The sequence below is a fragment of the Impatiens glandulifera genome, chromosome 2, assembly GCF_907164915.1.
Source record: "Impatiens glandulifera chromosome 2, dImpGla2.1, whole genome shotgun sequence".
Classification (NCBI taxonomy): domain Eukaryota; kingdom Viridiplantae; phylum Streptophyta; class Magnoliopsida; order Ericales; family Balsaminaceae; genus Impatiens; species Impatiens glandulifera.
In genome coordinates this window covers 11,783,123-11,805,707 of record NC_061863.1, presented here as the reverse complement: position 1 = coordinate 11,805,707, position 22,585 = coordinate 11,783,123, and the positions used below count along the sequence as shown (strand labels likewise).

Here is a 22,585-nt window from a genome sequence, read left to right as displayed (position 1 = left end):
ATCTCATTATAGAAGAATCAGATTTGAGCATAGTTCAAATGCGTGTGAGTTTTCGAAAGTTGTTTTGTTTTGGTTTTAATTATTTTATCTTAATAAAAATGCCCATAATATTGACATAAAGAGTTTTTTATAAATCATTTAAATAATATCAGGTTTTGTTGAAAAATGTGAACAAGATAGGTCTTTCATCGATCAAATCATTTTTGTTTTAGACTAAGTATCTCTTAAGCATGTCGACGTTGAATGGGGCTGAAAGTCATCTCCGTCTAAAGTTGTCAATTAGGTCGCACCGCCTGAAAAAACCTCCTTGACGAGGTATGGTCCTTCCATGTGGTTTGAAACTTGCCTCTAGGGTCTAGTATTTGCATATTCTTTTTTAAGACTTGATCATCCTCTTGGATGTTACTTGGATGTTACGAGGTTTCACCTTTTTATTAAATGTTCTCCCCATCTGAGTGTGATACAAGACATCTAATCTTTTGTCTTCCATCAGAGCTAGTTGATTATATTGAGACTTGCACCGATCTTTCTCCACCACTTGATTTTCGAAGAGTACACTTAAGGTAGAGAACTCGATTTCGATTGATTGTACGACATCAATGCCATAGACCAATGCGAATAGGGTTTCACATATCGATGTTTATGACCGTCCTTATACGTCTGAGTCATCTTCTTGACGATCCCAATGCATTCTTGTCAGCTGTTTCTACTGCTTCGTTTGTATGAGACGACGACAACTTATGATGCTCGATGTAGTATTGTTCTTTGCTTCGAAATCCACATTTATAAAATGCGGAGATATCTTTTTTTCTCTTAGAAATAAAAAAAAGTTTTTTATTTTTGGGACATGTTTGGAATTAAAGGAGAATCCACTGTTTATTTTGTGACATGTTTGATTGAACTTATTTGTTCTTTTTACTATATCAATTTATTTTATTTAAAATATATTTACCTAATCAAACAAGCACAAAGAAACATTTCTATGTAAAAAGAAATAAGGAAGAAAGATAAAAGTCAGTGCAAAGTAGTAAAGCAGTGAGAGAGAGAGAGAGGAAGATCAAACAATGGAGGTTCAGCAAGCTCATGATCCAAAAGGAGAGAATCGGCGTTCGGTTCTTCCAGGACCTACCAATCCAATGGTGACTCCTCTTCTTTCCGATCTCTACCAGTTCACTATGGCATATGCTTACTGGAAAGCCGGCAAGCATAAGGACAGAGCTGTGTAAAATTCCTCTTTCATTCTTCCACTTTGCTTCTATCTTCGTCTCGTATTGCTTTTCTTTCCATATTACTTACATTCTTCGATTTATTAAATGATTAATGGTGTTCTAGTTTGATTAGATGTTTTTGTTAAAGCTGCATCTGCAAGTTTCTGTTAAATGGACGGGTTAGCTTCAAATTCAAACTGATTATAAGTATAGATTCGCGTAGAGAACAGCTAAATTTGCGCAATGAACTGGGTATAACTTGAAAATATTATTGATCCTTTCATATCTTTCATTTCCTTATTAGTCACATGTGATTGTTTTTTTTTAAAGGATAAAACATATTTCATTATCCATTTAGTTGCGAAGATCGCAACCAAGTTAAGCTATTGTTTGTCATAAGTTATCGAATGGAACTCAAAAAGCATCAAAATTTCATAAATAATTGCGATCACCAAAGAAACAGGAGTTCACAGCCACACAAAATTTGATTTAGCACCCAAAAACTGGTATTTTGAGAATAGTTACTAGGGATTGTTGGAAAACAGTTTCATATGTTTCTTGGTAATTCAGGTTTGACTTATATTTTCGGAAGAATCCATTTGGCGGTGAATACACAGTTTTTGCTGGTCTAGAAGAGTGTATACGGTTCATTGCTAACTTTAAATTTACGGAGGAGGAGGTTGCTTTTGTTCGTGAGTCTTTGCCAAGCACATGTGAGGTAAATTTCATTCCTTGTGGATTGTGGTATACCATTGGTTAGAGTCATTTAATGGTTTTAATTTTTCTTTTCCATCACTAATCACTATATAAAGTATGAGGTTTTCCTCCCTTCTTAGATACATAACACAATATTCACTTGAGCAAGATGTCTTATGTCTTATTAAACACTAAATACATATTATTTATATAGTTTTCTAGCTATTTTCATGTTGAAAGGTCAAATAATTGAATCCTAGCTTTATAACAGTATTTTGACTTCTTGAACAACAAAATAGTGATATGATCTACAGCATATATGTAACATGAATGCTTCTTGGGTTCACAAGCTTCTTTTATTCTAATACAAAGTTGACTTTTTAAAAAATAAAAAATATATATAGTATATATGTGCAGCTTTATAGTCTACTAACCAAATGATGATGAACATGTAGGATGGATTCTATGATTACCTTAGGGGAATTGATTGTTCAGATGTGGAAGTATATTCTGTGCCGGAGGGCTCGGTTGTTTTCCCAAAGGTGCCTCTCATGAGAGTTGAAGGAGCCATTGCTGTGAGTATCCATCTTTTCTAGATTTCACATTTATACTACCATGAATTACTTCTTCACACGCTCCCTTATGTTGTTCCAGAGGCTAATTCTAGTACTAATTTTCTATAATATATTGTAGTTTTTTAAAAATTGTTTAGGATAAAGACCCTCCAATCACAATTTGTTATTGTTCTTTTCAAGCAGGTGGTTCAACTACTGGAAACTCCATTTCTGAATCTGGTGAATTATGCATCGCTTGTCTCAACTAATGCTGCGAGACATCGATTTGTTGCTGGGAAATCCAAAATCCTGCTTGAATTTGGATTACGTCGGGCTCAGGTGTTGAGTTGTTGCTGTTCTGAACTCTTTATCATTAGTTTATTTACTAATGTTTTGGACATTTTTTATCCTAGGGTCCTGATGGGGCATTAAGTGCCTCAAAATATAGCTATATTGGAGGATTTGATGCAACAAGGTACATTTTGTTTTCAATTCCAAATACTCATTATGTCATTTGGAAACACTTTTTCTCTTAGATATCTCATGGATTTGAGTTCATATGAGATCACGTTTGGAACAGAATTTAGTCAGAGACAGAATAAAATGTATTGCTTTACAAAATTTAGTGAGAGACGAATGATTTGTTTCCGCTGTATTTCGTAAACAAGACCAAAATGTTATGTGTTTCAATCTTTAGGAAGATCAAGTGATTGAACATTTCCAGAAGCTGTCAATAAGTCCCATGCTTGGTTCGGGGACAAAGGTGTTACATATGCATAACTTGTTATTATTGGATAAAAGGAGCAATTCATTTTTATTGCCTAAGCATTTTCAACCTGCCCATTCTCCATAAGCGAGACTAGTTGTTTTCCTTAACCTGGTAGCCAGTCAGATTCACACTCGAGTTTTTATTCTCCCTCATCCCATTCCCTCTCCAATTTCTCTCTTTTTAAATAAAACAATATTAAAAATAAAACATTAAACACAAATGAGATTAGTTCACTCTCTGTTGATTCCTCTTGTAATGGATTTGCATTGCCTTTGGATTCAATGCATATCTCCTTGGTTGAATTATGTAACTAATTATCTACTTCTATATCATGTAAAATATAGGTGTTTTAAGTATGTATTTTTCCAAAATTGATCTCCCCCAAAGATGTATGCACCCTTACCCTCTCCCCACCATTTTTGGTTCTAAAATAACAGAGGAATATTGTTGTTCTCACCTCTTAATAAGATTTGCTTCTAATGTATACCTGTTATTTTATCTGTGTATAATATACTGGCCACACATCTTACATATTACATGCATAAGATCTGATTTATTTGTGGTGGCTTAAATCTGGTCACATTATTGCTTTTAGTCAGATAACTTCTTGATGTTTATAATTTTTCTTATGATGACTTTTATGTTTGGTTACACAGCAATGTTGAGGCTGGAAGGTTATTTGGGATACCTATCGGTGGAACCCATTCCCATGCTTTTGTCAGCTCATTCATGGTTGGTTTGATTTTCAACAAATTTCAATATGGAATCATGGATATTGTTCAGCAAAAGCAATTCATCATTTTTTTTTTCATTAGGTACATTTTCATTAATCCTAATGGAATATGCTTGATTCCATTCTCTATTCACCTTTGAAGAACAAATTGCATGAAATCACTTTTTTTTTTAAATATTTTAATAAATGATAAATGGATGACACAGTCGATTACAAAATAAGGATGCAAAAAAGAAAAGATAACCAACATGTTGAGTATTTGAAAAAATAAAGAATATATATAACCTATAAGACTTAAATAAAAGCCAAATAAGTCAAGGAAAGCAAAAATAAAAAGAAAGGCCACACAAAGCCATTGTTCAAAAATTTCCAAACATCACTTTGGAATTCGGATTTTGTAAGGGCGATGACAATTGACAAGTCTTGAGTTAGTATGCACTATGCATATCCCATTCATTGCACATAATCCAGTTATTATGATTATTCATGTACTTTCTCCAGCTTCTACTATGTAAATCACAACGTGTTACACTTGATTTTCATTTGTTCTTTCTTTTTTCTTGGAACACTCTTCCATTTCTTTCAGTCCAGTTCTCATAGACAATTGTACCAAAAGAGCATTTGGAATATAGAGTTAAAGTTTATCAAATGTGGAATTGTCGAATGACTAAATACTTTATTGAAGTCAGGGCTGGTTAAGTGAATGTCTTATTTTTTCAACAGTTGAAGATTTCAACAACCAGGATAGATTGCTCAAATAACCCTATTAACCATATCTAAGAACTGTTTCATTTATTTGTTACATTCTGATTGGAGAACAGTTATACTGATATGTATGAGAAAACCTAATTTCTACATGTATTTAATGGAACAAAATACAAGTATCATTTCTCTTGAATGTGCAGATTTTAAAAATAATTTAATAAAATAACAATATGGATCAAGGGTTTCAATTTTGAAGAAGTGTATTGGAGTGTGTCAAGATTCTTGTTGCTGGTGGTTTTCATGAACTCTACAATCCTTGTGAACCTTTTCTTTTCAATCTAATGGGCATACAATCTGCAGAGTCTTGATGAGATAACGGGGAGATCACTTCAGAGCTTTGATGGTTCCTGCATTTGTGAAGATTTTGTGGGTTTGGTGCAGAAATGGTTAAACACACTAAAGGTGCCTGTGTTTTGATATGCATCTCAATTACAACTCTTTCTTTTGTGTTCATCGTCCACATTGTTTCACTCTATTTTCTTCGTTACTTTCTCTCAACTTACTCAAACATATTTGTCTTAGTGATCTTTAATCAAGATTCATAGCAAAAAATAACTTTTCATCTATGCTTATTGTGAAATCATGGTAGTTCTATCATATAAAAAATCCTTGTTTTTATAAATGACTATGAAGTCCTCTTAATATAATTAACATGCCTTTTTACAGCTTATTAAGCATTTCAGAAGATCTGCTGGCTAATATCTCTTGTAACTTGAAAAACTAATGATAACTCATCCATCGTAAAACAACATGTCTTGATTTACAGAATTCAAAGTCGCTAAGTGCGAGTTTTGGAGAGACAAACCAGAGTGAATTGGCAGCTTTCATATCATATGCCCTTGCATTTCCCAGCAACTTTCTGGCACTTGTGGATACGTATGATGTAAGTTTATATAAGTATGATGTAAGTTTATATAAGCATATCATAATTGGGTACGATAAAGCATAAAAGCCTCCATAGCTTTTGCATGACTTAATTGTATGTGCTTTTGTCTATCACTTGTTTTCCACCAAACTGTTAAACTCATCGTAGAAAAAGTAAATTGGTTGTTAGTAGACTTTTATGCTAAACTTGATTGACCTAGTAATTAAATTAACTTACAGTTGGCATTTAGGATTAAAGTAGTACAAAGCTTGTTAACAAATTTATATCACAACACCTCTTGTTCTCCATCAAGTCTAATTTGGTACCTAGAATAAAACTGCATCTGCTCTAAGTAGAGAACAAATTGGTCTTGGTTTAAAAGATAATGTTATAACCTAGAGCCTGTTTGATGTAGTTTTTATTTATTTATAAATAACCTGATATTTTTGAAAATCATTGTTTGATGAAAAAGTAGATTATTTAGATTAAATGACTAAAATATCTTTTGTATTTAATATTTAAAATATAATAAAAATTAAAGTAAGGCCTTGTTCGGTTTGGGTTATTTTAATAACCCAAATCCAAAAAACATCATTTCACTCTCCCTATCCTCTATCACATCACTCAATTCATTAACAAAAATACTAAAATACCCTCTATTTTAAATTATTATTTTTATTTTATCATTATATATAAATACCATTTAAGTCTTTTTACCAAAAAATTCTACAGCTCCTCAACATTACCACCAATCATTATTTTTCAAATAACCCCTATCCGAACGAGACCTAAGATTATTTTGGTATTTTGGTTGATGTTTTGAATGATGATGGGATGAGAGGTTATTTAGATTAAATTAAAATAATCCTTCATCAAACAACGCCTAGAGATCTCTCATTTAGGGAAATTTGACGAGATGATCCTACAAAGGGACTAAAATGAGCAGGTGACTAACGCATAATTTTAAATGCGCTGGTGACCACCTCATATTTTTGACAAAATTGCCCCCATTGCGAGACGCAACCGGATGCCATGTGAAAAGTCCACAATCACGATACGCAACCGGCATTCGCGAGAAGTAATTTTTTTTTTTTAAAAAATTTTTTTGCGTCTCGCGATTTCCGGTTGCGTCTCGCGAATGCCGGTTGTTTCTCGCGAATGCCGGTTGCGTCTCGCGATTGTGGACTTTTCACATGCCATCCGGTTGCGTCTCGCTCAGGGAATTTCGTCAAAAAAAATATAAAGTGGTCACTAGTCACTAGCTCATTTACCCATATTATGAGTGTCATTTCGTCAAATTTCCCCTCATTTAAATATGAGGACACAACCATGCTTGAGACTATCTGAATATATTTGCTGTGAGACACATTTATTAAAACCTGATACATTGAAGGTAGTTCTAATAATGTATGGTTTTTTGCTTGTTTTATCAGGTCATAAGAAGTGGAATTCCCAACTTTTGTGCTGTTGCTCTTGCACTTGGTGATTTGGGGTGAGTTGCAAAAATCATCTTCAAGAAGCATCTAGTAACTGTAGTTTTGTTTGTACCTTCACATTATTGATCAAACTCTCTTCATACCAATTTTTTTTACCAATCTGTTTTTCTCTTATTCCACAATGTATAACAATCATAGGTTCACAGCAAATCATAAAATACAAACACAAGAAATTGAAACATCCAAGCCTACCCCATTTAGAAACACTTTTTGAATCTGAATCTGTTTCTGGATCCATATTTTCTTTGTGTTGACCTCTTTAATTTCTTTTGTTCATGAGTATCTTTCCATTTCTTGATTTCACTTTCAATAACATCAATTGTCTTGTGGAGACTCATAACTCAGTGGTAGAGCGTAGTAACTCAGGTCCTCAAGGTCATGAGTTTGCGTCTTCACATCATCACCTCGTCCCTCAACTAGGCTCATATATCCTCATTTGATACGTCACATTTTCAATAATAACTGGAGGGATCCCCATTTATCTGATATCTTCCCCCTTCAGGAAAAATATACCTTAAATCATCATACCCTCTCCAAGTCATTTAAACTACAACACCCTTCAAGTAAGGATATTTTATCCACACAAACTACACCACTTCAATCCTGTGTAAACTAGAAGGATAAAATAAAATGGGATTATAAATTTTTAATTGTACTTTTTTATTCCGAATGCTACACCCTTCTGTTTTAGATTTACAAAAAGTTACCCTTATTACCAGGTATGAAGTTAAGGGCATTAGATTAGATTCTGGTGACCTGGCTTATTTGTCAATGGAGGCCCGCAAGTACTTCAATGCTATTGAGAAAGAATTTGAAAGGGCAACCTTTGGTAAAATGAATATCACTGCTAGCAATGACCTTAATGAGGAAACTTTAGATGCCCTAAACAAGCAGGTACATGTTCTAGTTCAACGAGGTAATATGTGTTTTTATTTATTTATTTAATAGTTGTCCTAATACTCGCAGGGTCATGAACTTGATGCATTTGGGATTGGAACTTACCTCGTAACTTGTTATGCTCAAGCTGCGTTAGGCTGTGTCTTCAAGTTGGTGGAAATAAACAATCAGCCTCGTATCAAGCTTTCTGAAGATGTTACAAAGGTTTGATTGATTCAATAATAGTGATGATCTTCTTCCTAAACTAATGAACAATAATTATTTCTTCAGGTCTCTATTCCATGTAAAAAGAGATGTTACAGATTGTATGGAAAAGAAGGCTACCCTCTTGTAGATATAATGACTGGAGAAAATGAACCACCTCCAAAGGTATTAATCAGAATTGCTTTATGTTCACTAATATTTCTTTAAGATATTAGTCATTCTTCTACTTCTCTGCATGCTCATTTATGCGATTTAATTGCTGATCTAGAAGTGAAACCTAAGAGCACTAGAGACTAGTTTGAATTCCCGTATTGGTTAAGCATTTTGATGTCATTTGAAAAAGTCCATATTGTTTGAAATTTAAGACAAAATTATTAAATATATCCCATAATACAACTATTTTAACTATTTACATCTAGTTTTACTTATTGTTAGTTTGTTACAATCATGCACCTAACTATATTTACAAGAAGTTCCAACACTACCCAATCTATTTACAATCGTAACATCATTTCTTCCTAATTGTTTTTGTTTATGCTTAGAAATGCACGTGGTTAGGACTTAGGATATGGTTATAAAACTAGGTTCGAAATCGAACTTTGCATGTCCCTGAGAACAGCTAGGTAGTATATGCCTAAAATGCTGAGAAACATTCTCACACCTTTGTGTATTCAATTGGAATCATTCGGGTTTTCTTGTTTGTGCATTAGTCCATAAAATGTAAAAAAATTATTAGTATTACTAAAATCCAAAAATATACAGCCTCGAATTAAGATTATCCAATATAGGTGTCCTAAATATTTTAAACATTAAACTAAGTGATTTAATCCCAAAGTGGAGAATTTACAAGTGGGCTCCTAAATACTTATATTCAAACTCTTATAAACATTTTCTTAGTTTATGTTTTAAAAAATGACAGTTCTTAATTTGAAATCCAGTTTTAAAGAAACATATTGTATTTGTACTTATGGATTTTCTGATCTTCGGCCAATTTCACGTTCCCATGCAGGTAGGCGAGAGGATACTATGTCGTAATCCCTTTATCGAATCGAAAAGGGCATTTGTTGTGCCACAGCAGGTTGAGGAACTCCTCAAGTGTTATTGGCCTGGAAGCCTCGGTGAGATTTATTCATGTTTTTGATTTTTGATTTTTTTTAAAAAAAACATAGTTTATTCTCGCTAGCACGATTCTCCACAATACCTTCTGTTTTATGACAGTGATACGTTGTGTTAGATTTTTCCATGGAAAAATCTCTAGAACCTTTTAACTCCATTCAAATAAGTTTTGCGAAGTTATTATTTAAGCTTTAGCATATTGTTAAAGGTCAACCGAGAGAAGAATTGCCAACTCTCAAGGAAATTAGGGGTCGATGTATCAAACAGCTAGAAATAATGCGACCCGATCACATGCGAAGATTGAATCCAACGCCCTATAAGGTATGTTGACATTTCTTTCTCTTGCGCTCCCGAAATGATTTTTCTCAGAATTTGATGAAGGTTTTGGTTTGTAATAATGTAGGTTAGTGTTAGCACAGAATTATACGAGTTTATTCACTTCTTATGGCTCAGCGAGGCACCTGTTGGTGAGTTGCAGTGACCAAATAAATATCCTTTGAACTCCTCCGTTGCAGCGCTTGCTACAGTTTGAGGTACTTTTCAAATAATATCAAATAAGAACTGTTGCTAAATATCAAATAATCTTTTAGTTTTATTTGTCACAACTGGATATTGTGCAATTTTAGTTTCACATGAAGCTCTCAGTCATAAGAACTTTTTTTTTTCTGGCTATGAGTTTCCTCTCTAGTTTATGAAATCATATTTGAAAATTGATTGCATTTAGTTAGATTAGGAGTTATAAGTCTATCCTTGGTTTTACAACCATGGTTTATTCTCTATTATTTTTTTTCTATAGATTATAGTCCGGCCCTAAAATAAATTTGGCTGCTTATATCGATATTAGTTAAAATTTTACGATTGGGTTAAATTAACAAGTCTAATTTTAGGTAAACTCTTATTTTTATAAATATTTTTTATTTTACGATTTTATATAATTTTATATTGATTTTTTTTTTATAAATTAAAAAATGTTATTATTTATTCAAATAAATAAATTAATATAATTAATTTTGTAAATATAATTGTTATTATAGTGTTATTTATTTATTATTATTCTTTAAATAATTTTATATTTAAATATATAAAAATTTAAAAATAGTTAATTTATATATAATATTTAAATATATATAAATAATAATATATAACTAATATTTTCAAATTATACTTTTACGATTTTATATAAATTTTTGATTTTACAAGTTTATAAATGGTTGATAAGTATTTTTTTTTATAGTTAGTATTTTATTTTATTTTTTTTTTAAATAGTAGGGGCTTACAGGTTTTTGACAACCCTGCCCAAACTATGATTATCATATGATCATGGTTAAATTAAGTTTTTATTTGAAATAAAAGTTAAATAGTAAGTTAACTGTCTGGAGTTAAGTGAAATATTTTTATACTCTATAAAATTTATAACAAAAAAGTTATAAAATAACAATTGAAGCATCTTAAATACCACAATTTATCTTATTTTTTTTTTTTTTTGGAAAACAGGTTAGTGCCATTTCATTAAAAAAATTCAAAAGAAGGAAAAAATACAAAAGTTTTAGATCAGATCTAGACAATTTCTAGATTTGACAATGAAACAATAATTGAATTACAGACAATAACAATAATCAATTAGCGTCTACAACGTTTTTATTTTTATTCTACTTGTGACATTCTCAAACGAAATATCCCATATATGGCAGAGTTTTCTATTCTCTTCATTCTTTTCGATTCCTCTCCAGGATTGAATGAGTGCATTTCCATTTGAAATTATATCTCTCCAAATATCTTCAGCTGTTCTACTTCTTCCACTGTGAGTTCTTGAATTTTTTTCTTTCCAGATATTGTAGATTACTGCTCCAAAGTAGCATTTCAACATACTTATATAGAAGGATCTTCCTTTTGCTTTATTTTTCATCCACTCTTGGATTTCTTCCCATATTCTTGGAAAGTTGATGATGTTCATGTTTGCAGCATACATCCTCCAGATTTGTATTACAAAAGAGCATTCCCCAAATAAATGGTTTATGTTTTCCTCAACTCCCGAACATAGGACACAGTTGATATCAGGATTGTTTATATATTTTCGAATTCTGTCTTTTGTTGTCAACCTTTTCCTGTATACCAGTCAGAGAATAAATTGGTGACGAGAAATAATCTTTGGAGACCATACCACATTATGTCAATCTACCTCCTGTCCTCTTGTTCTAACAATTTCCCATGCCTTTCCTGTAATAAACTTCTCATTGCTTTTTGTTTTCCAGCTTATTTCATCATTATTTTCATTGAGTTGTTTCTGCCTCATTAGGTTTATGATTCTATCACCTTCTGGAATACGCCTCAAAAGTGAATCACATTTACCTTCATATATGTCTCTAAATGAGTATTTGATGTATTCTCTTCTAACTCTGTTTTCTTGCATTTCTTCTTTGAATATAATGAGAATATTATCCAGCCAAGGATCATGCCAGAATAGTACCCCTCTTCCATATCCAATTGTGATTTTCACCATTTGAAAGGCATCTTTTCTTGTTTTATGATTTTCTTCAATGACCATGCCATTCTTTCGTTGATGCTAATTATTAAAAAATATGAATTAGATATTTGATTGACAAAGTGAAAGTGTAAAGTCACGAGATGAGAGATTCATTCGGAAAAAATATGTGATAAAACATGTGAGAAAATAAGTTGTTTTATCGAAGTGAATAAAATGTGAAATGAGAGCGTTATATTTTTTATTTTAATAATTTTAAACATTGAATAAATATTATTATAATTTTTTTAATTTTTTTTTTAATCTTATCCTTCGTGTGCATCGAAAATTTTCCTAGTGATATATATGGATAATATGTTGTGGAAAATATTGAAAGAAAAGACGTGTCGATGACCTTTATTATTCTATTACTATTATTATTCTATTAAATATTAAATGAGAAGTTGAGATTTTAATATTTTTGTAAGAAATATAAAGTTTTATTAGGATATATTATTAAAATTTTAATAAAGAGTATTAAAATAGAGTGGTAAAATAAAGAAAGAGTAAAGATAGGGGAGCGAAAAAATTGTAGCGAATGATGTGGCATTGTACATGTCACCTAATAAATAGGACGCATATCAATTTTTCTCTCTCTTTCATTTTAAATTTGTACATGTCTCTTAATTTTATATTATTTATATTAAAAATACATAAATAAATTAATTAACTATTAATCGCAAAAAATTAATTAAATTAATCATATTCATATTTAACTTCTTATTCTTTTTTATATATATGTTTATTAATTTTTACGGTTATTACTTTTAAATATATATATTAATTAATTTAAATTTATAATTATAAATTAATAGATAAAAGGAGAAAAAAAATATAAATGAAGAGAAGAGAGATAAAATATTAATGAAAGGAGGAGAAATAAATAAATATATTAAAAAAGACCTAGTCATCAATTCTAATCACTTTCACATGTCATTGCTACACTTTCATTACAATATTTTCGCTACACTCATAAAGAAAATAAAATCTAAATAAGGTCATAGAGTTTTCAAAATCTCTCTTGGCAAAAAAGATACAAGGTCTTTCACAATATGGGACTCAATCGAGCGCTCGTAACATATAATTCTATTAAGACTAAAGTAATATCCACAAAATTGTCTATTAACCTAGGCTTAAGTTACTCCACATGCATATACTCTACCGGTATCACTAACCCGGTAAAGTTACTCCACATGTATAAACCTCTTTGTTTCGGTAACCAGCAGTAATGTCCGTTAAGACAAAACCACAACTTAACGTTTTTTATGCCTGACAAAGATCTACAAACACAACAAAACATTAAAGATATGTAAAAGAATAACGTTAAAGATGTTAAGGATGTAATGAGATTTAGATTATAACCTTGTTGGGCTGAAATAGGAACAAGTTGCATCAAGACGGACCAACTAACTAACATCTAAATTGTAATCGGAAAAGATGTTGATAAGAATGAAAATGAGAGAAATTCACGAAGGCGATTACATGATAGAAGTTTCATTTTGGATGTTGATTTTCACAACAATTACATGAGGTATTTATATACTATTTTTTCCAAACTTATTATTTAATAATTAAAATAATAAATATGGGTTGGGATGCATGTAATCTGGCTAATTAATTTATCACATTAAATGTTGTTAAAAAAGTTTTGTATTGAATAATATTTTTTTTCCTTCTTTATATTAAAATACTTTTACTATATATCCATAATTATTAAATATTCAAATATATTTCAGTTAATTATCCCATACATTAATGATTTTATCTTTTAATTGGACAATCTTTAAATATGAATTTATCTTTTTCTTAAAGTTTTAATTTCATATATATCTAATATTTTATATCAAATTAAAGTAGAATAAGCAATTGGGATTATGATAATCCACTATTTTCCTATTCAAAGATCTTATCATGTTTTATAATTAAAAAAAATAAATTAGTTTGGCAAAAATCACAATGTTCTAACTACCTGATATTAATTATAATTGAGAAAATAACTTATCAAAATGAAAAAAAAAACACAATATAATTGATATCATCTATCAGCTAAAAACACAATATAAGAAAAACAATTTAATTATATTTTTTAGTTTAAACTTGAGGCAAAAAAATTTAACAGGACTGTACAGAGATTGTGATAAAGATTAAGATTTTCAAATGTAAGCAACATGGATTGAGAAGAACAAAAATAAGAAGAAGATAATAAATTAATTGGGTGACAAAAAAATTATAAAAGGTGTAGCCAAGAAGTTAGATAATGAAAAATAATTTGAACTAACATAAATAAGAAAAGATGTGGAGGGTAATATAAAACTTAAATTTACCCAAAGTGTTGAAATCTTATAACTCCTAATCTCAATTATATGAGACGAATTTTATGAAAATGATATTAACTCTCTAGATGATATGAGGCGGAACTTAAAAAATGATACACGCTCTCTAGCTAGATAATATGAGTGAGAACTTACAAAGACAATACTCACCTCTAGATAATATGAGGCGGAACTTACGAGAAAACAATAAGAATGTTTAGAAATATAAAAAAAATAATCAATTTAAAGACTCGGCCAACAAAAGAAAAAATACATTTAAATTTGTTCACAATTTAGATAAGAAGAATAAGAACAAACAAAAATAAGAAAAGACGTGGAATGGTAATATAAAACTAACTTACCTAAAGTGTTGAAATTTTAGATCTCTTATTCTCGATGATATGAGGCATAACTTATGTAAACAATTCTCGCCATCTAAATGATATGAGGCATAAGGTACGAAAACAATTCTCGTTATTTATATGATATGAGGTGGAACTTACAAAAACGATACTAGCTCTCTAGATGATAAGAGGCGGACCTTACGAAACCGATATTCGCTCCCTACATGATATGAGGTGGAGGTTATGAAAACGTCTCTAGCTGATATGAGGCAGAAATTATGAAAACAATAATATGAGGCAGAATTACAAGAAAAGCGGATATTCGCTCTCTAGATAATATGAGGCGGAATTTACAAGAAGAGAAATGATACTCGCTCACTAGATAATATGAGGCGGAACTTACTAGAAAAGGATGGGTAGGTTTAGAAATATAAAAAAATTGAATCCATTTAAAGATCCGGCCCAACAAAAAAAAATACATTTAAATTTTTTCAAAGAACAAACAAAAATAAGAAGAGACGTGGATGGTAATATAAAACTAAAACTTACCTAAAGTGTTGAAATCTTAGAACTCGTACTCTTGATAATATGAGGCGGAACTTATGTAAATGATTCTCGCTATCTAAATGATATGAGGCAAAACTCACGAAAACGATTCTCGCTCTCTAGATGATCACATGAGGCGTAGGTTATGAAAACGATGCCGCTCTCTAACTGAAATGAGGCAGAACTTAAAAAAATGATAAATCGATTTCTAGATAATATGAGGCGGAGGCGGAACTTACGAGAAAATGTTACTCTCTAGATAATATGAGGCGAAACTTACTTGAAAAGGATGAGTATTTTTATAAATATAAAAAAATGAATCCATTTAAAGTCCGGCCCAACAAAAGAAAAAAAACCTTCAAAATTGTTCACAATTTAAATAAAAATAGACAATGAATCAATTGGGTGACAAAATGATAAATAGTTTGAAGAACAAACATAAATAATAGATTGATTTGGATGGTAATATAAAACTAAAACTTATCCAAAAAGAACTCGAACTCTACATGATATGTGGTGAAACATACGAAAACGGTACTCGCTCTCTATAGTTGATATAAGGTGGAACTAACGTAAACGATTCTCACTATCTAGATGATATGCGCTCTCTAGATGATATGAGACGGAGGCTACGTAAACAATGTCACTCTCTAGCTGATATGATACGAAGCAGAACTTAAAAAAAAAGATACTCGCTCTTTAGATAATATGAGGCGGAACTTACGAGAAAACGAGGAGTAGATTTAAAAATATCAAAAAAGAATCAATTTAAAGACCCGCTCAACAAAAAAGACCTTCAAATTTGTTCACAATTTAAATAAGAATAAAATAATAAATAGATTGGGTGAAAATGATAAATAGTTGAAAGAACAAACAAAAATAAGAATAGACTTGATTGGTAATATAAAACTAAAACTTACCTAGAGGGTTGGAATATTAGAACTTGCACTCTATATGATATGAGGTGAAATTTACGAAAACAGTGTCGCTCTCTATAGTTGATATTTGGAGGATCTTACGAAAATGACACTTGCTCTCTAACTGATATGGGACGGAACTTAAAAAAAACAATACTTGCTCTTTGGATAATTTGAGGTGAAACACGAAAATTATACTCGTGTTGAGTTATTTTGAATTGATGGTGCAAGGAAAGAGAATATTTAACAAAAGGAATTATATATATTTTTGGTATATGTAACTTTCGGAAAAAAATCATTTGTACGATTCTGCGGAAAAACTCGAGGTTCGAGAATTTCAACCTCGATTTGCGTGTTAGGAATATTCTTTTAAAACAAAACATTATTTAAAAAAAATTAAATAATCCCTGACAATTTTTAAAATTAATTAAAAATAATTAATTTAGGGTTCAATTTTAAATAACCCGAGGATTTGCGATAATCAAAATACAATTTGATTTTTAGAAATCCGTTGTTTAAATTAATTAAACATAATTAATTTAAAAGATTATTTATTTTTAAAATAGAGTCGCCAATTGAGTTTTTGAAAATCAATAAAAGTGACATATGTGTACAAACGTATTGGCTAGAGTTTCTTTTAGATCGTAGTTTTGTGATACTCGGGAAAGACTTTCGCGCTTTATCCTACGTACCCGTTTTAAAAATAATCTCTATTTTATAAATTTGGTTTTTTGAAAATTAGTTATATAACGTTTTATTTCTTTCGGTCCTAAGAATGCATAAGGTTTGTGCGTTATTTAAAATATTGTAACAACAATATTAAAATGTTGGTATGTTGGTGATGACGTTGACTTATGGAGGAAATACCTAAAGAACATCAGTTTTTAAAGGCATTAAGGTTTAAACATAAATTCCAAATGAGCATTTGTAAAAATATTTTTGTGTGGAAATATCCCAAAAATATTTTGAAACCATTTTCTAATTTTTCAAGATTTTTAGAAAATGATTTGAGGTTCCAAAATTACAAAAATAATTTTGAATTTTGAAAATGAGAACCAAACAGGCCTAGGACCGGTGTCCTAGGCCTTGTGTTCATTTTCATCGGTTGGGGTCCGAGACCTAAGGGTGTTCATCGGTTAGGTTTTCGGGTTATTCGAGTTACTCAAATTGGTTTGTTAGAATTTTTATTTTTTTTAGCCAATTCGAAAACTGAACCGAATTTGAATAAATTTTAATTAAACCGAACCGAATTCGATATTCGGTTCGAATTTAAACCGAATTCGATTTTCTTCCCCTCATAAACTCAAAATAATTGTACCAGCCGGAATTGAACCCGGGTCTATACAATGGCAGAGTACTATTCTACCACTAGACCACTGGTACTTTTTTCTTTATTATTAAATTTTGAATTCAAAATATTATAATTTGATTATTTTAAAATATTTCTTAATCTAAGTTTGGAAGAATAAATAATAAAAAATGAATTCGGTTTTCGGTTTGGTTTTCGAGTTAAAACCCAAACTCGAAAACCAATTCGAAAATCGTATTTGAATTCGAATTGGTTTGAAATTCGATTCGAAAACCGAAAATGAAATTCGAATTCGAATTCGATTTATTCGAATTCGATGAATTCGAATTCGGTCGGATATTTGGTTTAGACCAAATATTAAACACTCCTATCGGGACCCTCGGTTAAGGTGCTAAGAATTCTCGGTCCTTGGCCGAGATTGTCGAACGGGGTGTATAAACCACCGGTCCTAGGTTAGCCTTGGGCTAAGTTCATCGGTCCTAAGTTTGGAAATTCTCGGTCGGGGTCGAGATTCCTCAGTCTTAGGTTTGATCCCTCGGTCGGACCCCTCGGTCCTAGGTTCGGAAGTTCTCGGTCCTAAGTCTGACCTCTCGGTCGGATGTAAATATCATCGATCAATCCACTCAGTCCTAGCTGAAGAACATCGGTCGGACCTCTTGGTCCTGGCTAATAAGCCTCGGTCCTATGTTAAGTTTCTCGGTCGGACTCTCAGTCTAGGACCGAAGATCCTCAGCCAAATCTCTTGGTCCTCAATCGGACTATACTTCTCCTCAATAACATAAAAAATTTGCAAGTTTTTCAATTTTGATGGAGGCTTGGATTCTTCGACCCAAGGGCCTGGGTAGCTTCACAAAGCTCCCATGAACATTTAGAACATCACCCCAAGGTATTTCTAAAACAGTTTCAATGATTCATCGCGATGGATAGGTACAATAAAGATCATTTTGTGATAAACCGAGGTTGAATGGAAACATTTTGACGAACAAATAAAAATCTTTAAAAGAGTCAAGAATGAGTTGAGAATGTGGGAAAATTACATGAAAAAAGAATGAAAATTAAGCAATACTACTAAGTCAATTGTCAAAGAAGGGATGAAAGGCATATTAGTTAGGATGTTGACTCTAACTCACATGTGTTACTATATATGATATAATATTTTGAATTGTTTCTTGGGTTTCTTTATGTACCTTCCTTGTTTGTGTTTTAATCTAACTTGTTTTTGTATTTGTTGGTTTTCTCTAGTACGAGTTATCAAAAGGAGTCCAATGTTTTCATTTTGAATGTTTCAATAACGTTACATTTTATATTTAATAAGAAAATTCCAAAAAATAAATATATAAATTAAAGAAAATAGAAAAATTGAAGACATACATAGTTAACTTTAGAATAATAAGGGAAATAAAGAAAGATATGATAAATTAATTATAGCCATTATATTTATTATAAAATGGCTTAGATTAATTAAACTTGGGCATAGGCTTAATTAAGTTGCTGAAGATTCTCTCTTCCAAAATCTGGCTGGAAGGCCTTGAAGAGGGATTGGAAATGGGCTATATTGAACCCCACTTTGAGTTCCCACTACTTCCCACCTATAAACAACCAACCAAAATTATATAGCAAATTAATAATTTATTTATTTATTATAAAGTTTATATTAATAAAACACTAACAAATACCTAAATTTGGTTACTAGGTGGTGAATCATGATCAACATCTCGACCTTCGCTAGCTCGTTTCCAGGACACGCATGCACGCCAGCGCCAAATGGCATGAACGTGTAAGGTTTAGGAGCGTTCTGTAAACATTAAACACTCGATATAGCTTATAATCGTCGTATTTATACAAATAAAAAATAAATAAAACTCGGGTTCTCGTATTTACCTCAAATCTCGAGTGATCAAAGCTTTTAGGGTTGGTGAAAAAATCGGGATTGTGATGAATATTCCTAAATAAAGGCATCACTTTCCACCCTTTAGGAATAAGGTATCCTGTAATGTATATGATATATAAGTATATAAGACATTAAAAAAATAAATATTAAAATTAATTATATAATTAATCATAATTTACCCTTGTATTCTACATCAGCCACAGCCTCCCTAAATGTAAATGATATGATGCTTGCCATCCTTAAACTCTCCAATACAACCTTGTTGCTTATATCCATGTTTCTTGTTTGAGCCCATGTTAATCCATCATTTTCGCAGCCATTATTCGATTTCAAGATTGCCACTTGTTCATCCTACAAAAATAAAACACAATACTAAGTGTGTGATTTGATTGTAACTTATGACTAATCTGATCCTAACTTGTTTGTTTACTTACGGTAACAGCCTTTAGAAGCTTGGGATGATCATGGAGGTATTTAACAATCCATGTCATGAGAGTTGCAGTTGTGTCTTGAGCTGCAAAGAGTACTCCTATGATGTTATCAGCAATTTGATCTTCCTTTAAATCATATTTGGAATCAAGTAGGAAACCTAATAGGTTTTTCCCATTTGAACATGATTTGTTTTCTTTTCTCTCCTCAATTATCTCAATTAGTATCTTGTTTAGTCTTTTCCTTGCCTGCGCGAATATGAGAAATCGCAAAATGGAATTGCTATGAGTTATTCAGAATGAAGTAAATAATCATAAGGAGGCAAATAAAGAATCATTAAGGGAAAAGTAAATCTAAAAAATACTCAAATTGATAAATCTAATGAGAGAAGAAATAATTAGCGACGATTGAATTATTTGTCGATAAAGGGAGGAAAAGCGACGCTATTACCCAAAAGCATTGATAAATAATCTTTAAATAACTTCCTCCATTGCCAATAGCGACGGGAAAGAAATTTCATTTACTGTTACTGTTCGCTATTGCCCGATCTTACATTATCATATATATGTTTCTTTATAAACTTAATAAACCACGAGAAATAAATTACAACATGCAACTTACCGATAGCGCCTTTCGGTATGGTGTCCCTGGTAGGTTAGTAGGAAATGAATTGTAGCCTTTGTTTAATATGCTATAATTCTTCTTGAGTTCATTCCTATATCGATCCGCCAAATCTCCAAAAATAGTAAGTATGCCCACTTCAAATGATAGCTAAACAAATAAACACAATATCATCAACCATCAATTATTCATAATTTTCAAGTAAGGTCATATTACAATGTTATATAATATATTACCTTTTTCATTTCTTGAAAAGTGTCTACAACACTAAGGCCGGTCCAAGAATCCAAGACGGAGTTGGTCAAGGAAGCGATTCTTGTAACCGAATTCCTAACGGTGTCAGGTGACAATGAATATTGAATGAGCTTTCGAAGGCGAAGATGATATTCACCTTGGTGAAAGAATAATGCGGAAGGTCCAATCAAATTCATCTTACTTTTAGGATAAGTAGGTTTAAAGAGGTGAGCTTGAGTAACCAAAACAAAACGAGACGACTCGGGGCTGGCTAACATAACGCAAGGACATCCTAGGATACGGGTTTTGAATATCTCTCCATACTTTTGTTGTTTAGAAGCGAAGAAGATATTTGGATCTCGAGTGTAGAGTTGAAGAGTTTCACCTATGTAAGGTAAACCCATTGAACCTGGTGGTAGATCAAGTGATGTTCTTTTAACATGATCATTAGTTGGCTCTACTACTTTTCTTTTCTTCTTGATTAGAATTATTTCAAGAACCAAATCAAGGAGAAAGAGGAGGAATGATACAAGAGTAGTACTAACTTTCTCCATCTTATAATGAATGAAGTTTTTGAAGTGAGATATGATCATATATATAGGGGTGAAAGAAAAGATGGACTTGGTTACAATTATGAAGGTGATGGTTGAGAAAAATCTAGAAACCATAGTATAACTAAAATTGCATCAAAAAAATAAGTTAAATTTGGACTAAACTTCATTAAATAAATAAAAAACTTGTGACACAATCACAGGAGAAAACAACCTCGACTCTATCGTCCTCATTTAAATCGGAATATTTTGATTCGTCTTTTAAATTTTAGAATTAAGGAAACAAAATTGTTTATATTTAACAAAAATAAAAAAAAAATAAAAAAAATATATGAGAGGGGTTGGGAAGGAGACAAAAGTATGAATAGGACTTCCAATATGTTCCAATTACAATCTATGTGCCCTTCAAAATTGGTTGATATGGCAGCTGGTTGAAATCTATCCAAATCTTTTAGACAATCTTCACACATATACACTTAGATTTGAAAAAGATATAGTCCAAACAACTGTCTCCACAAATTGACCCATATTTCTTGGTGCAGCAATTACTAGATCAAATTTTCTTATCTCTTGAGTACTCCAGACTTCGAGGACTAAGTCCCTAAGACATATCCATTTCAGGACTATTTTAGATTTCTAGTGTTTGTTCTAGCATCATTTTATATTATATATTATATTTTATGTATATGTTTATTAATTAATATGAATTCTAGCTAGCTACTCAGCTTTTTAATTGATTAATTAATTAATTGATGTTCAAAATATAAGGCCTCTATCTTGCCAGCAGTACTTTTGTGTTTATTGTTTGTGTAGGGTGTATGACTATTCATCACATTTCCTTCCTTTGAGTGCTGATTTTCTAGCTAGTGGAATATGACAATATCAGTTTAAGATGAGAAAAAAAAGTAATTTAGTGACTCATATTTTACGGATTTTGCAATAATCATGAATTCGAAAATTTAATCTCGGACAAAAGTAAAAAAAAATAACGAAATCAAGATCGTAATGCTTTCTTAGCTCATGTTGTTACATTTTCTTGAGAAAAATACTGTAAACATCTTAGGCAATAACCAGGTTAAGACAATTTAAGCTCAAAAAGTATTGTTAAGGAACATTCAAATTTAATCTCACTTTTATCTAAAGTGAGTTGATTCCTCTCTCGCATTTCATTCATAGTCTTAGTTTTGCCTCGGTTATAATTCTAAAAATGACTTACGTGACACTTTATTTTTTCTAGAGATTTAATGGTCTTGATATCGCTTCTAGGTTATGACTCTTAAAGTGATCCGCATAATATTCTATTCTCACATAATTCAATAGTCTGAGTTTTAGTTTCTTCCTTTATAAAACTCTAGAAGTGATTCATGTTATATTTGGTTTTCATTAGATTCAAAAGTTGACATTTATGATACTTTGTTTTTAGGATCAACTATAATACTAATTGTAACCCTATTTGCCTAAACAACCTAAACTTAGAAGGACTATAAATAAGATATTTATAGTCCAATGGTCTAGCTACTCTTTTATGTGATTTTATCTTCCACAAAAAGACATCACAAAAGTTTAATCATCTAGATGCAAATCTATATTAATAAATGTTAAATGAG

At 31.3% G+C, this 22,585-nt stretch overlaps 2 protein-coding genes across 2 annotated transcripts; one reads left to right on the top strand and one right to left on the bottom strand.

Annotated features, from left to right (window-relative positions):
* The first annotated feature begins 1,010 nt into the window (after window positions 1–1,010).
* On the top strand, window positions 1,011–10,083 carry LOC124927566 (nicotinate phosphoribosyltransferase 2-like). The gene is made up of 15 exons (XM_047468008.1): window positions 1,011–1,222; window positions 1,779–1,926; window positions 2,360–2,479; window positions 2,663–2,797; window positions 2,872–2,933; window positions 3,884–3,959; window positions 5,026–5,127; window positions 5,492–5,608; window positions 7,024–7,082; window positions 7,806–7,980; window positions 8,053–8,187; window positions 8,254–8,352; window positions 9,197–9,305; window positions 9,512–9,624; window positions 9,707–10,083. The coding sequence occupies exons 1-15, from the start codon at window positions 1,065–1,067 to the stop codon at window positions 9,782–9,784; spliced, it is 1,686 nt and encodes a 561-aa protein (XP_047323964.1). The 5' UTR covers window positions 1,011–1,064; the 3' UTR covers window positions 9,785–10,083.
* An 8,520-nt stretch (window positions 10,084–18,603) lies between these two features.
* On the bottom strand, window positions 18,604–20,996 carry LOC124925900 (abscisic acid 8'-hydroxylase CYP707A1-like). Its single transcript, XM_047466027.1, has 7 exons — window positions 20,430–20,996; window positions 20,194–20,343; window positions 19,578–19,820; window positions 19,323–19,494; window positions 19,134–19,240; window positions 18,929–19,047; window positions 18,604–18,841 (listed from the first exon to the last, which is right to left on the bottom strand). Exons 1-7 carry the CDS (start codon window positions 20,979–20,981, stop codon window positions 18,736–18,738), a joined length of 1,449 nt encoding a protein of 482 aa, XP_047321983.1. The 5' UTR covers window positions 20,982–20,996; the 3' UTR covers window positions 18,604–18,735.
* Window positions 20,997–22,585: the final 1,589 nt, after the last annotated feature.